Source organism: Coniosporium apollinis (genome assembly GCF_000281105.1).
Source record: "Coniosporium apollinis CBS 100218 chromosome Unknown supercont1.11, whole genome shotgun sequence".
NCBI classification, from domain to species: Eukaryota; Fungi; Ascomycota; class Dothideomycetes; genus Coniosporium; species Coniosporium apollinis.
In genome coordinates, this window is record NW_006913273.1 from 371,403 (window position 1) to 383,122 (window position 11,720).

The window sequence follows — 11,720 nt, forward strand, 5'->3', positions numbered from 1 at the left end:
ATGTAGTCACCTTTTCCAACAACCACCAGCCATGACAGAACCATCCTACCCAGAAGTCCAAGGCGGCGGCTCCCTAATCCTCGCCTGGCAAGTCCGCAACAAGCGAATCCTCGTTGTCGGTGGCGGTGAGGTAATATTCCACCCTCTCCATAAGCACGTGCTACACCCAAAATGCTGATTCTGACACCGAAGCCCAGGTAGCCGCCGGCCGCATCCTCAACGTCCTCAATGCCGACGCCAAAGTAACGGTCGTGTCCCCGCGCTCCGGCCTGAACCCCGAAGTCGCCCACCGCATCGAGCGCGGCCAGGTCACCTACCACGACCGCAAATTCGAGCCCTCGGACCTCGACGATGCGGACATGGTGCTGACAGCCGTCGACGATCCGGAGGCCTCATCGCAAATTTGGAGGCTGTGCAAGGAGCGCCGTATCCCCGCCAACATCGCCGATGTGCCGCCGGAATGCGACTTTTATTTTGGGAGCGTGCATAGGGATGGGCCGTTGCAGATCATGGTCAGCACGAATGGGAATGGACCCAAGTTGGCGAACATAGTGAGGAGGCAGATTGCGGCGAATCTGCCGGAGAATATTGGGGATGCGATTAAGAAGGTGGGGATGTTGAGGCGGAAGTTGAGGAAGGTGGCGCCGGCAATCGAGGAGGGACCGAAGAGGATGCAGTGGTATGTCGAAGCCTCTCGGAGGGGTGATGGGTTTGCGGTAGACACAGACTAACGTCGTGGTACAGGATGTCGAAAGTCTGTGAATCTTGGAGTTTAGAAGATTTGGTCGAGATGGATGAGCAGGACATGGAGCGGTTGCTTGGCTTCTACAAGCCCGGCACTGTGCCGAGCTTCGAAGAAATCCGCATCGGAGACAAACCTGGCGTCTGGAAGTTCGACGGGTCTTTTGGCTGGTCTGTGGTTTGCTAATGCGTGGTGGCGTGTTGTTCACATTAGGTTCCTAGCATGGTGTTTCGAAGTCAGTTTCTCGACGATGTTACGTCTAAGTGACTATGGCTTGCAGTTGTGCATAACAGTAATCCCGTATACAGTACAGATCTGAAATAAAACTCAACTTGAAACATTTAGGATATCATTGCTTTCACACAGACCTTTACCACTCATGTTTGACTGAAGTAGTTGCATGAGGCTGTTCAGCTTCAACCTAACTTATCAATATGCTTGTGTCTATGAAACGAACACAATGATGTTGAAATTCGTGGGCTCGTGTAACCGGCATCTCTATATCGAACCTCAATCCACGTCGAACACACTTTCCAAACACGGCCGGCTGCTTGGGGGTTTACATGTATGGAACATCGTGATGGACACCGTGATGGAGCGAACAACACAGAAGCCTGAAATGTGCTCACCGCTACATGCAACTACTTGATCACCTGCGGTGCAAGCTGTTCCTGACTTCCAGTGAACAACCTAATTCGACTCAAACCCATCATCTCCCCTGAGTCACTGATCACCCACTTGATATCGGTCCGCATAACTATTGATTCTTCCTCAACATCGAGGTTCGCGCTCACAACACCATGACCACCACCTTCAAACCCCCAAACTATGACGACGACATCGATTTTGCCGCCCTCGCTCTCCAGGATGCCGAATTCGCGAAAGTGCTCGACCCAAAGGGCCATATAGATTTTCACAATCCACAAGCCGTGAAGTACAAGCTGACACCTGACGATTCTAGATTGAATGCTAAACCACGCGCAGACAGTTGACGAAAAGCCTCCTGAAACGTGATTTCGACCTGAGGGTTGAGCTGCCGGATAATCGGCTTTGTCCACCTGTAAGTTCTATGGAGATGGAGGTTGAGTTCTGGATGAAGAGTTGATGTGAGAGGGGATAGGTTCCGGTACGGTAGGTATAAATCTCGTACGCGTCAATTTCCAGTGACTGTGAGTGCTTGTGGTTGCACCTTTAGGGGCGGGCTATTCATAGTACTTTACTTCGAAGCGTTGATGTCTTGCATACTCGAAGTCCAAGTCAATACTCTACGCGTACCGGCGTCGCGAACGTTGTTCAGTTTCAACCGAGTCCGCGTCTTTGTGCCGGTCTAATTCGTGCTGTTGGGAAGTATCTAAGTCATCTGCACCTTTTATCCATGAGAGAGATTTGCGCTGTAGATCAACCAACACTCCCCTTCTAGCTACAACTACGTCCGTTGGATCCAAGACCTCCTCGACACAACCAGCGAGACGTATTCCGACCAACATGACCCTAAGCGTCAAGTCATCGGCCTCGACATGTACGTCCCCACCCTCCATCTCCAAAATGAGTCCAAAGCGATACCACGCTGACCATTGCCCCAGCGGCACCGGCGCCTCCGCGATCTACATCCTCCTCCTTCTGCAGACCCGGCCCACCTACCGCACATGCGCCACCGACATCGACGCCATCTCCCTAGCTTCCGCAAGGGTGAACATCGAAGCGAACAACCTCGCCCCCCGGTGCCGCCTGCTCCATACTCAAGCTTCGGACCCGTTGGTCCCGCTTGACGCGCTCAAGGTCGAGCGCCTCGACTTCACGATCTGCAACCCGCCCTTCTACGCCAGCGAGCAGGAGATGCGAGACGCATTCCACGGAACGGGGAAGCGCGCGAAGCCGTCAGCCGTCTGCACAGGCGCGGAAGTCGAGATGATATACGCACCTCCTACCGCACCCTCCTCTTCCTCACCATCAACGTCCCAGAACATCGGCGGCGACGCCGGTTTCGTACTCCGCATGATCGAGGAGAGCAGGATGCTGCAGGAAAAAGTGCAGTGGTACAGCAGCATGCTGGGCAAGCTGTCCTCTGTGAACGTGGTCGTGAAGAGGCTCAAGGAGGTCGGAGTCGGGAACTGGGCCGTTGCGTGCCTCAGGGCGGGGCAGAAGACGCGGCGGTGGGCTGTTGCGTGGAGTTGGGGGGACATGAGGCCGAGGAATGTGAGTATTCTTTTTTCTTTCTGCAGGCAGTTAGGGTGGGGATGGGGAAGGTAGAAGTACGAGGATGATGGGGCTGAGTGGGAGCCAACATTTTGCAGGATGTCGCGAGGAGGGATATGAGCATCAAGGACGTGCTGCCATTCCCGACGGAATATGTCATTGCGGTCGAAGGGGATGGGAAGGCTGTGGCGGTGACTATTAACGAAGCGCTCAACGCGTTGGATCTGCGCTGGATGTGGAGAGAGAACCTCATGGCTGGTGTAGGGCTGGCGAGGGAGAACGTGTGGTCGCGCTCTGCCCGGCGCAAGAAGAAGAGACTGGAAGTGGCCGATGAGAAGACCGAAGAGGACATGGACATGGAGAGCGACGTGGATGAGGAAGTGGCGCTTGGCTTCAAGATCAGCGTGCAAAAGGATGCGGTGGTTGTCCGGTGGCTTCGGGGCAGGGACAGCGTGCTGTTCGAGAGCTTCTGCGGTATGGTGAAGCGGACTTTGAGCGGAAAGACGTAGCTCTGGTCGTGTAAGCCAGAGCCGCATAATTAAATCTGCCCAAGTGAATGTAAAGAAGCAGATACAGCGTCATCTGAGTCATTCGGACGAGGCGATTGGAGCAAGTGCGTGGCACTCAAATACGATTCTCGCAGCATCTTACAGCTGTAGCTGTGCGTGTTCTCTAGTAGAAGGCCCTACCAATGTATTGCGGCCTTAAAGCCGCTAGAGAACGTCAAAGGATGCACTCGTTGCTTCGTCACCCATAGCATAACTCCTACGCCAAAACAACGCCCCAGAAACCCCAGCACAACCGCGAAATGTCCAATCCCACATACAAGTCAAGGTATCCGTAACATCAGCATATCTCAATACTTTTCCGTTCCCCAAAGTTACTCCAAACTCGCCTTCAGAAGCGCCAGGCAACGGGAAGCCAATCGTAAACATATATACAGAACAATAAAACAGGCTACACAGCCACTGGCCTCGGCACAGGCGGTAGCGGCATATCAGGCGGTGGTAGCGTAGGCAAAGGCATATTAGGCGGCGGTCGCGGCGGAGGAAGACGGATTGTGGGCAGCGATTGCCTCATTTTCATCTTCGGCTTCGAGGCTGCAAGTGCTGCTTTGGACGGATAGGTGGGTGGGGGAACTACAGCCGTCGTGGTAACGGATGAGGAAGTAGAGACGGATGACGATGCGGTGGCGGTGGCGGATGTTGGATTATATGAAATGCCGGCTTCGACGGCGTTACTCTTTGCATACGGGTGGGGTCGAGTGAGACAAGCTTCAGGTGACGGTGGATTTATGGATGGAGCCAGCGTATTGGGAGCCTTAAAGGAGGCTGGTACGAGTCGCGAGGATGATAAGAATGGTACAGGATCGGAACGGATTTGCATACTCGTAGGGCGACGGAGAGCCTGAGCTGCTGGTTGACGCGCGCAAACTTGGGATGGTGATGGTGGAGAATGCTGGGTAGGTTGCGAGTATGCTAATTGTGCTGAGGACGGCGCGGGCATGCTGCTTAGACGATTAGACGAAGCCAGTGGACCAGGTGGAAGCGATGACATGCGCCTCGGTATTGTAGGTTCATAGGTGCGGATCGGTATGGGTCGAAAACCTGGCGTGCCAAGTCTTGGAGAGGATGTCTGCCCATGCGAGTAGAACCTGGTAGATGTGGGAAGGTCGCCGACGGTTGACTCAGGCCTGAAACTGCTCCGGTCGGGCATTGCGGGTGGCGAATATCTCGGCCGGTTAATGTTAGGGGCACTACTACTCCTTACGTTTGCCAACGATGCTGTCGACGACGGGTTGACGGCAATCGGAAAGCGGCCGGGATGTGGCGCAGCCTGCCGTGAGTCTGATTCTCCTTGAGGCTGTGCAGTGCTCCCAACGGTGCCGTATGTTGAGAGTCGTAGGGGTCTTTGAGGCTTAGCGCTTACCGACTGCGAAGTGTTCTCGTCGGTGGTTGGCAGAGGTTGGACAGACCTTCGCCGGTTCGCGCTAACCGTCTCGGTGTTTATGTGAAAAGGTCTGAGCATGCTCTGGTGTCGCACCTGATCCCTATCCGAACTTGCAAAAGCGTCTGTTACGGGCGACGTTGGCGCTGAGGAAGCGCGAGATGTTGCGATCGTTATTGTACCCGTGCCTGACGTTGCTGAAGACATGATCGATAGGCGCGAGCTTTCTCGCAGATTGTTGAGTTGTACCTGCTCGTTCGACACAGTCGTTGTAGACACGGACGGCGCATCCGTTGACTGGCGCACAGAAGCTTGCCGCGATTTCAAGGACGTTGCGTCGGATACTATTGCGGAAAATCTCGCAGTGTTTCCATTCCAGTCCGGTCCTGCAACACTAGTAGCCGCATCGACAGGCAAGGGCACCAGTGATTTTTCTTTGTCCATGCGATTGGGGTCACGCTGGACCAGATAGCGATGGCTCGGCTTTTCGTGCAGTTTTTGCTCCTTCGAATCGGCGGTCAGCGGTCTTGAGCCCGGCTCAGAGTTGCACTTCATCCCGCCTAGCAACTCGATTTGCTTTCTCACCGCCGTCAGCCAAGACTCCATCTCTTCTGGGCCCTCCATCACTAAAAGGAAACTTGTGACTGCTCGCCTTGCAGTTTGGTTGCCAAAGCGCAACTTTGCCAGCAGGGATCGCGGATGGTTTACGGTGGCTGTACCGTCCTCTTTTGCAGCTTGCGATATCTGCAAAACCCAGTGTCTTCCAGGTATTAGATCTGACGCGAATGCTGCAGAATCTTTTCCAAGCTGCAGAATCTTCTCCGGTAGTCTGTCGGACGGGCCTTCCCCGGCGTACTGCAGCAGACAGCCCGACGTCACTAGGATGTAGAGCTTTGTGGGAAGGTCGACCGGCGGTGACTCATAATTAATCGAGAGTCTTATCTGGCTGGCCTTGTCTCCGTTCCGAACGCTCTGTATGTCGATCGCCCCTTCGTCCTGATTGTCTGACCGCAGGGTATGGAGGTCTAATTTGCTCTCCAACTTCTCCTGTAACATACTGTACTGCCTTCTATGCCTCTGCTCTTTCAATATGCCTTCCGCCGACAGGTGCGATGCTTGAAGTCTGGCGTGCTTGACGGCTTGGGGGTATGCTTGGAAAAGTGGAGGGGGTTCCCAGTGCGCCGCCATTTTCTGTGTGCGCCTTGAGATAGATCCTTGATGCGACGCCCCAATTCCCCTCGCTCTCAATGTATTTAAGGCTGGCTCCGGCCTTTTGGTAAACGAGATTGCGGATTTCGGAGGCGGAGGTGGTGGTGCTTCCACAAGTCGAGGCGGAGAGCGTGATTTGTACGATACTGGAGGCAGGTCGTGGTCGCGATGACCACGTGCCCGTTCTACTCTGGGTCTGCTGAAGAGGGTGAACAAGGACATCTTTGAAGAGCGTCGTTCTAATGATGGTTGACTAGGCTGGAGCGGCCAATTCTCCTGCGCAGGCGGCTCTGATGGTGGATGCGCCGGGGCCAGATGTTGAGCGTGTTTCCATCGTGATTGAGACGTAGTCTCGCTTAGGAAAGCCTCCATTGATGGAACTGGGTGGAAAAGTCGGCGACCCTCATGGATGGATGATTCTTGGTATTGCATGACGATCCCAGGTGAAATGGCTTCGGCGGAAGTCGAGAAAACTTCAAGCAGCGCTTCTCGAACTGTGTTTCCCACGGTTTGCTTTGTAGTAATTCGAGCGATAAGACAACTTAGAGACAGGCCACAACTGAGTGTTCGCGAATGGGAGGAGGATGAGCAGCTGTCAGATTATGCGTATCCTGGACGATTAGAGTAGGAGTGGAATGATGGAGATGTGCCACAAGCGTAAGAATTGGTCGGTTGAAGCGTGAATTCAAGGCCACGGTAAGGTACCGGCTTGATAGAGCAAAACGAGTTCTACGGTTCAGCAATGTCCGGGATGAAGCGTCCAGAGCCGGCGCAATCCATAAGAAGAGACTGTCGGCAGGTTGGAACCGATCAAAGGACGCAGAAGTGTTAGAAATGAGCGACAAGAAGCCAATTGCAAGTGAAAAAAGCACATGTAAAGAGCGCAATGGGGGGAAGAAGCGAGTTTAGGTCACAGTGACGGGAAGGGGGATTTCCCATGATGAAACGGGGTTGGAGGTGGGCGCATGGCGCAAGGCTGTTCCCAATACGCATCCAGCTTGGGCAGCAAAAGCCCCTGCAAGGAAAAACACGACCAAGGATGCTTGACGTTTCATGAAGAGAACGATGATCTGCGCAGTTGATAATGGGTATTTGCGGATAAACGGAACATGCGTCGATGGTAGTAGAACAACTACCCAACACCCTCACGGAGACGCTGGAGACGTCGCTACGGAGTACTCCACCTGTTCTTCCAGAAATTCGACCTCTGTGCCACTCGCACGAGCCGTTTTCTGACGAGGATAGCCCGGCATCAGCACGTTGTCAATGGCGCGGATGGCTCAAGCCCTCTTGCGCCGGGACGATCTCCTTGCTAGCGCGTTGCAAGGAAAAGGAACCGAAGGGGCATAGAAGGAGGGCCGGTAAGCTGTTACCGGTGCTTCTTTCTTTCCGGTTGGCGTTCCCTGTGGACCTGCTGCCCTTCTCGAGGTCCATGTTGAATCTGATGATAGAGCGTTGTGGTGTTGTTGAAAGCTGGAGTACAACATGTGCCTGCAGCGAACCCATCACACCCATCACGTGGGCCTGGTGTGACGCAAGCTCCACAAACGGCCGGCTTGCCTTTCCACTCGACCATCAACAGATCAATCACACCACATGCTGCTTACGGCACCATAATCGCGTCCACGTAAAGCAAGCTCCGCAGCATGCCGGACATCAACTCTCTCCCTCCCTCCTCACGCTCACCCTCAATCTCCCCACTTAACACCCGCACAATGGCTCAAGGCTCCAGCCCAGCCTCTCCATCCACCCACTCCCCCTCGCACTCCCTCGCCGCAGCCGCAGCGCTCAACGCCGGAATCCACAACGAAGAAGCCCGCCGCTCGCCCGGCAGCTCCGCGCGCAATCCCAGCTTCGACAACGCGCGCCGAAGATCCAGCATCCGCATGAACCTGCACCTGAACGACCCCGGCGTCCCCGGCCCTGGCGAGCTACAGATGAGCCCTGGGCTGCGCCATAGCATGACATGGGGAGGAAGTCCCCGGCACGAGCGGACGCCGAGTCTGGGGGAGCTGCATCAGGAACTGGAGAGCGAGCAGGAAGGGCAGGTGGTGCGTTACTCCAGCGCCTCCCTAGCAGCTTCACCGAAGCCAGCTGTAACTGGCCCAATCGCTAACAACGGCTCCCAGAACCGCCTCCTAAGCATGATCCGCGCGCAACAAGCCCAGATCGCGGCGCTCCAATCCAGCCAACCCTCTTCCTCGGCCGCCGTCGTCGACGACAGCACTCCAACTTCGGAGCGCTCCCTCTCCTTCCCCTCGCACGCACCTCACCCGGCGACGGCCCACCCCACTACGACCGTCCCAATCCCGCGCACCCGCTCCCCAGCCCCCTACGCCCCCTCCCGCAACCCGAGCCAACAGCACACCTCCATATCCCGCACAAGCAGCCACGCCTCGAACTCTCCGGCACTGCACCCGCTGCACCCGCACAGCAGCCACGGCGGCGAGGACTTTCTGCTCGGCCTGCCCGCTGCGAGGGATAGAGACGATGCGGCGTACTACCAGGCGGAGACGCAGAGTCTGGTGCGGGAGAACCAGATGCTGAAGCTCAGAATCAGGGAGCTGGAACGGTTGGTGGGGGAGATGAACACGGCGAGTGGGGGCGGAGGGCAAGGGGGAGCTGGGGGACATGACCCTGGGAGGTCGAGTAATTTGGTCAGTGCGCCGGTGGAGTCGTCGGAGGGGGAGAGCGGGGCGGGGGCCGAGGGCAGAGAAGGGGGTGGGGGAGAGTGATGGGGTATTCTATGGTCACGACGTGAATCCCAGTCTCGGTGCGTTTTCAGGCTCTTTAGGTGTTTCAGGGTTTACGATGCTGGCGAAGGGCGGTCTAGCTTCGACGAACATTTTGGTTTCGGAGCGACGAGCGTTTCGGCAAAGCTGGAACATCAGGCGTTGGGTGGACTGTGACCTTACGGAACGACGACGATCTGGGCGCATCGGGTCGGCGTCGGTCGACGGTTATGGACGAGTCTTAATCATAGAGAGACCTATGAACATGGCGAAGCAAGAAAGTATCTTAGATCGAGTTTGTGCAGCTGGGTCTATTCAGTGCTTTCTTGCATCTCACTCCATGCGGCGAGGGCCTAGACCTATTGATCATGCAGGATGTCAAATGCCGTAGCAATGCTGAAATCCTTCATCCCCATTAACGCCCTTCCCACCCTACGTTCGTTCAAGGACAATACGCCACATCCGCTACTCTTCTGCTTCCTCAACGCTCGCCTGGATCCCCCTCCGCTGCACCATCCCTTCTCCATCTCCCTCCGGCGACACCGTCCTTGCGCCTGTTGTGCTTCCTGCAGTCGCGACATCAGATCCGCCTACATCGTCGGATACTGCTGCGTGCTTGGGTACCGCTGCGTGCTCGGGCGCTGCGTGCGTGTGAGTCGCAGTGACGGGTCTCGAGATCTTGGATTTGGAGGGTTTGCCGTCAGCGTCTGCGGCGGCGCGGCGGGCCTTTTTGGCCTCCTTCTTGGAGCGGGCTTTGGCTTTGATCTCTTCTGTCGACTAAGTCGCAGGAGGTTAGCTTAAAGCGTTAGAGAGAAAGAGAGTGATGAGCCATACCTCATGCCACGCCCACACCGGCCTAAACGAATCAAAGAACCCCACGTCCTCGAACAGGTTCGGATACAGCCATAGCCCCGGCGGCGTCGTAAACACCGTCACGCAGAACAAAATGAGCCTGAATATCGCCATCGCGAAAAACAGGCCCAGCAGCCCCAGACACCCCATCGACAGATACCACACCCCCTGCCTCAGCATAAGCGGCCACAGCGGAAACAGCACAACCGCAAACACAGCCGCCAGCGCGCCAACGGCATAGAGCTTCGTCTTCCAGTCCGACGGCTCGTACATCCACATGTAGTGGTACGCGTCGTCGGTGTCTTGCTGCTGCACAATCGTGACGGTCCAGAGGCCCTTGGTGCGCTTTGTTTTCTTGGCAGGCGCGTGGTCGTGGCCTTCGTGCGGGTCGGACTTCTGGACGCGCAGCGCGAGGAGGGAGAGAGGGAGGAGCTTGAAGGTGCTTTCGGCGGAGGCGCGATCGGTTACGTGGGGGAGGAGGGAGTTCTTTTTGCAGGCTTTCTCGTAGGCGGGGGATTGGAGGGCGCGGAGGGCGCGTTTTACTAAGAACGCGAGGGGGTAAGCGCGATGGTGAGAAGGGTGCGGTGGGAGGGGTGGACGTACCTTTGAACATGTCTTTGCGCTTTTCTTGAAAGATGCATGTCCGGCTTTTGAGATCCTGGCTCCGCAAGAAGTTCGCGACGGCAAGAGCCTCAGGTTTAGGAGGGCCTGGCTGGATTGGCTGCTGTTGTTGATTCTGCTCCCGCGCCGCCTGCTGGGCGGCCTGTTGCTGTTGCTGCTGCTGCATCTGGTGTTGACGCATCGCCTGCGCCTTGAGCTGCTCCACGTACTGCTGTACAGACATTCCGTGTCTCTGCGCTTCTGCCGCGAGCTGCGCTTGCATCTGGCGTAATTGCTCGGGAGACGGCTGCTGACCCGGCTGAGGCCCCATCTGGGGGTTGCTCATCGTTTCGGTCGAGCTTCACCGGGGCAGTGAGGGTGTTTTGAAAGGCCGTTGGCTAGTTCCCGGCAGCTCGATGAAAGCTACGAGATCCTGCCGGATTTGGAAACGCTGCTTGGGTGACTGTTCGCTCTGTTAGAGCGGAAATTGTGCGCTACAGCTGGCAGAACTTACATGCGCTGTTGTCGAATATTGAAGAAGCCACATCTCGAGAACGGACTACGTGAGCTTCGTGTCCTGAGGCGCGACAGCTTGGCGGTGGTTAGTCAGCCCGCACGGGCCTGCCTGCGCTTACTTGAAATTTTCCGTGCGAAGGCCATCTCCATCTCCTTCACTCACCATCTTGAGACAACTACTAGCTGCTTCAGCCGTCAACTGGGTTACGCTTTCGTTATGGTCCCGCAACTCTCTGATGTTCATTTGAAGCAACAACCAGCGAAAAGCACGAGCAGCCAGCGATGGTCAGACGCTAGTTCAGCCGTCGTCGCTGACTGTCAGTCCTCTGTCAAAAGCGCCTAGGATGTACATTGCTATTCTGCTTTAGACTCTGAAAAACTCTTCGCAGTCGAACAGACCAGCTTCGTCTTGAGGCTAGGCTTCGCACCCTGGGCACTCCAGGCCGCTGTCTGTATCATTACTCTTGCCTCAGCTCCACACTTCACGCAGCTATACGCTACACGTTAGCTATCTATGCAAAAACTTGGATCCATGTAGACCAAGGCTTACCTGGAGCTTTTCTCGTTCCTGTCTTCATCCATTCTAGCCTGAATTCGACAATGTCAAGCAGCTCTCTCAGAGCCTGCAGCACTTTGCCAACACTCTGGCCCTTACCCATTCCTCCATGGTATAGGCCTATTTTGGTGCAAAGGAGACGGAAGCTCCTGACCAACTACTCACCGCGGTATCCTTCCCCATGGGTGTGGATACAGTGGTCCATCTTTATCGGTCTACATCTCAACCATGGAACTTCCAGTTTCTCTGGGGTTGGCAGCGTTGTTGGTGTATGGCCTTTGTCACACCTGCATTGGTCTCATGGCTGTGCAGACACTCAATGTGGAGTCGGATGGGCTAGCCACCTAGAACGATATGCAGACCGGGTGTT

At 55.8% G+C, this 11,720-nt stretch overlaps 5 protein-coding genes across 5 annotated transcripts; 3 read left to right on the forward strand and 2 right to left on the reverse strand.

Annotated features, from left to right (window-relative positions):
* Nucleotides 1-31: 31 nt before the first annotated feature.
* Nucleotides 32-928, forward strand: W97_02876 (sirohydrochlorin ferrochelatase; the record flags this gene model as incomplete). Its single annotated transcript, XM_007780775.1, has 3 exons — nt 32-130; nt 198-679; nt 745-928. 3 exons carry the CDS (start codon nt 32-34, stop codon nt 926-928), a joined length of 765 nt encoding a protein of 254 aa, XP_007778965.1.
* A 614-nt stretch (nt 929-1,542) lies between these two features.
* On the forward strand, nt 1,543-3,447 carry W97_02877 (uncharacterized protein; the record flags this gene model as incomplete). Its single annotated transcript, XM_007780776.1, has 5 exons — nt 1,543-1,676; nt 1,727-1,802; nt 2,140-2,261; nt 2,326-2,938; nt 3,037-3,447. 5 exons carry the CDS (start codon nt 1,543-1,545, stop codon nt 3,445-3,447), a joined length of 1,356 nt encoding a protein of 451 aa, XP_007778966.1.
* Nucleotides 3,448-4,988: 1,541 nt separating this feature from the next.
* W97_02878 (uncharacterized protein) lies at nt 4,989-5,941 on the reverse strand (the record flags this gene model as incomplete). The annotated part of the gene is made up of 2 exons (XM_007780777.1): nt 4,989-5,229; nt 5,667-5,941. 2 exons carry the CDS (start codon nt 5,939-5,941, stop codon nt 4,989-4,991), a joined length of 516 nt encoding a protein of 171 aa, XP_007778967.1.
* Nucleotides 5,942-7,809: 1,868 nt separating this feature from the next.
* W97_02879 (uncharacterized protein) lies at nt 7,810-8,829 on the forward strand (the record flags this gene model as incomplete). The annotated part of the gene is made up of 1 exon (XM_007780778.1): nt 7,810-8,829. One exon carries the CDS (start codon nt 7,810-7,812, stop codon nt 8,827-8,829), a length of 1,020 nt encoding a protein of 339 aa, XP_007778968.1.
* Nucleotides 8,830-9,291: 462 nt separating this feature from the next.
* W97_02880 (uncharacterized protein) lies at nt 9,292-10,609 on the reverse strand (the record flags this gene model as incomplete). The annotated part of the gene is made up of 3 exons (XM_007780779.1): nt 9,292-9,603; nt 9,661-10,220; nt 10,282-10,609. 3 exons carry the CDS (start codon nt 10,607-10,609, stop codon nt 9,292-9,294), a joined length of 1,200 nt encoding a protein of 399 aa, XP_007778969.1.
* Between the last annotated feature and the right edge of the window lie 1,111 nt (nt 10,610-11,720).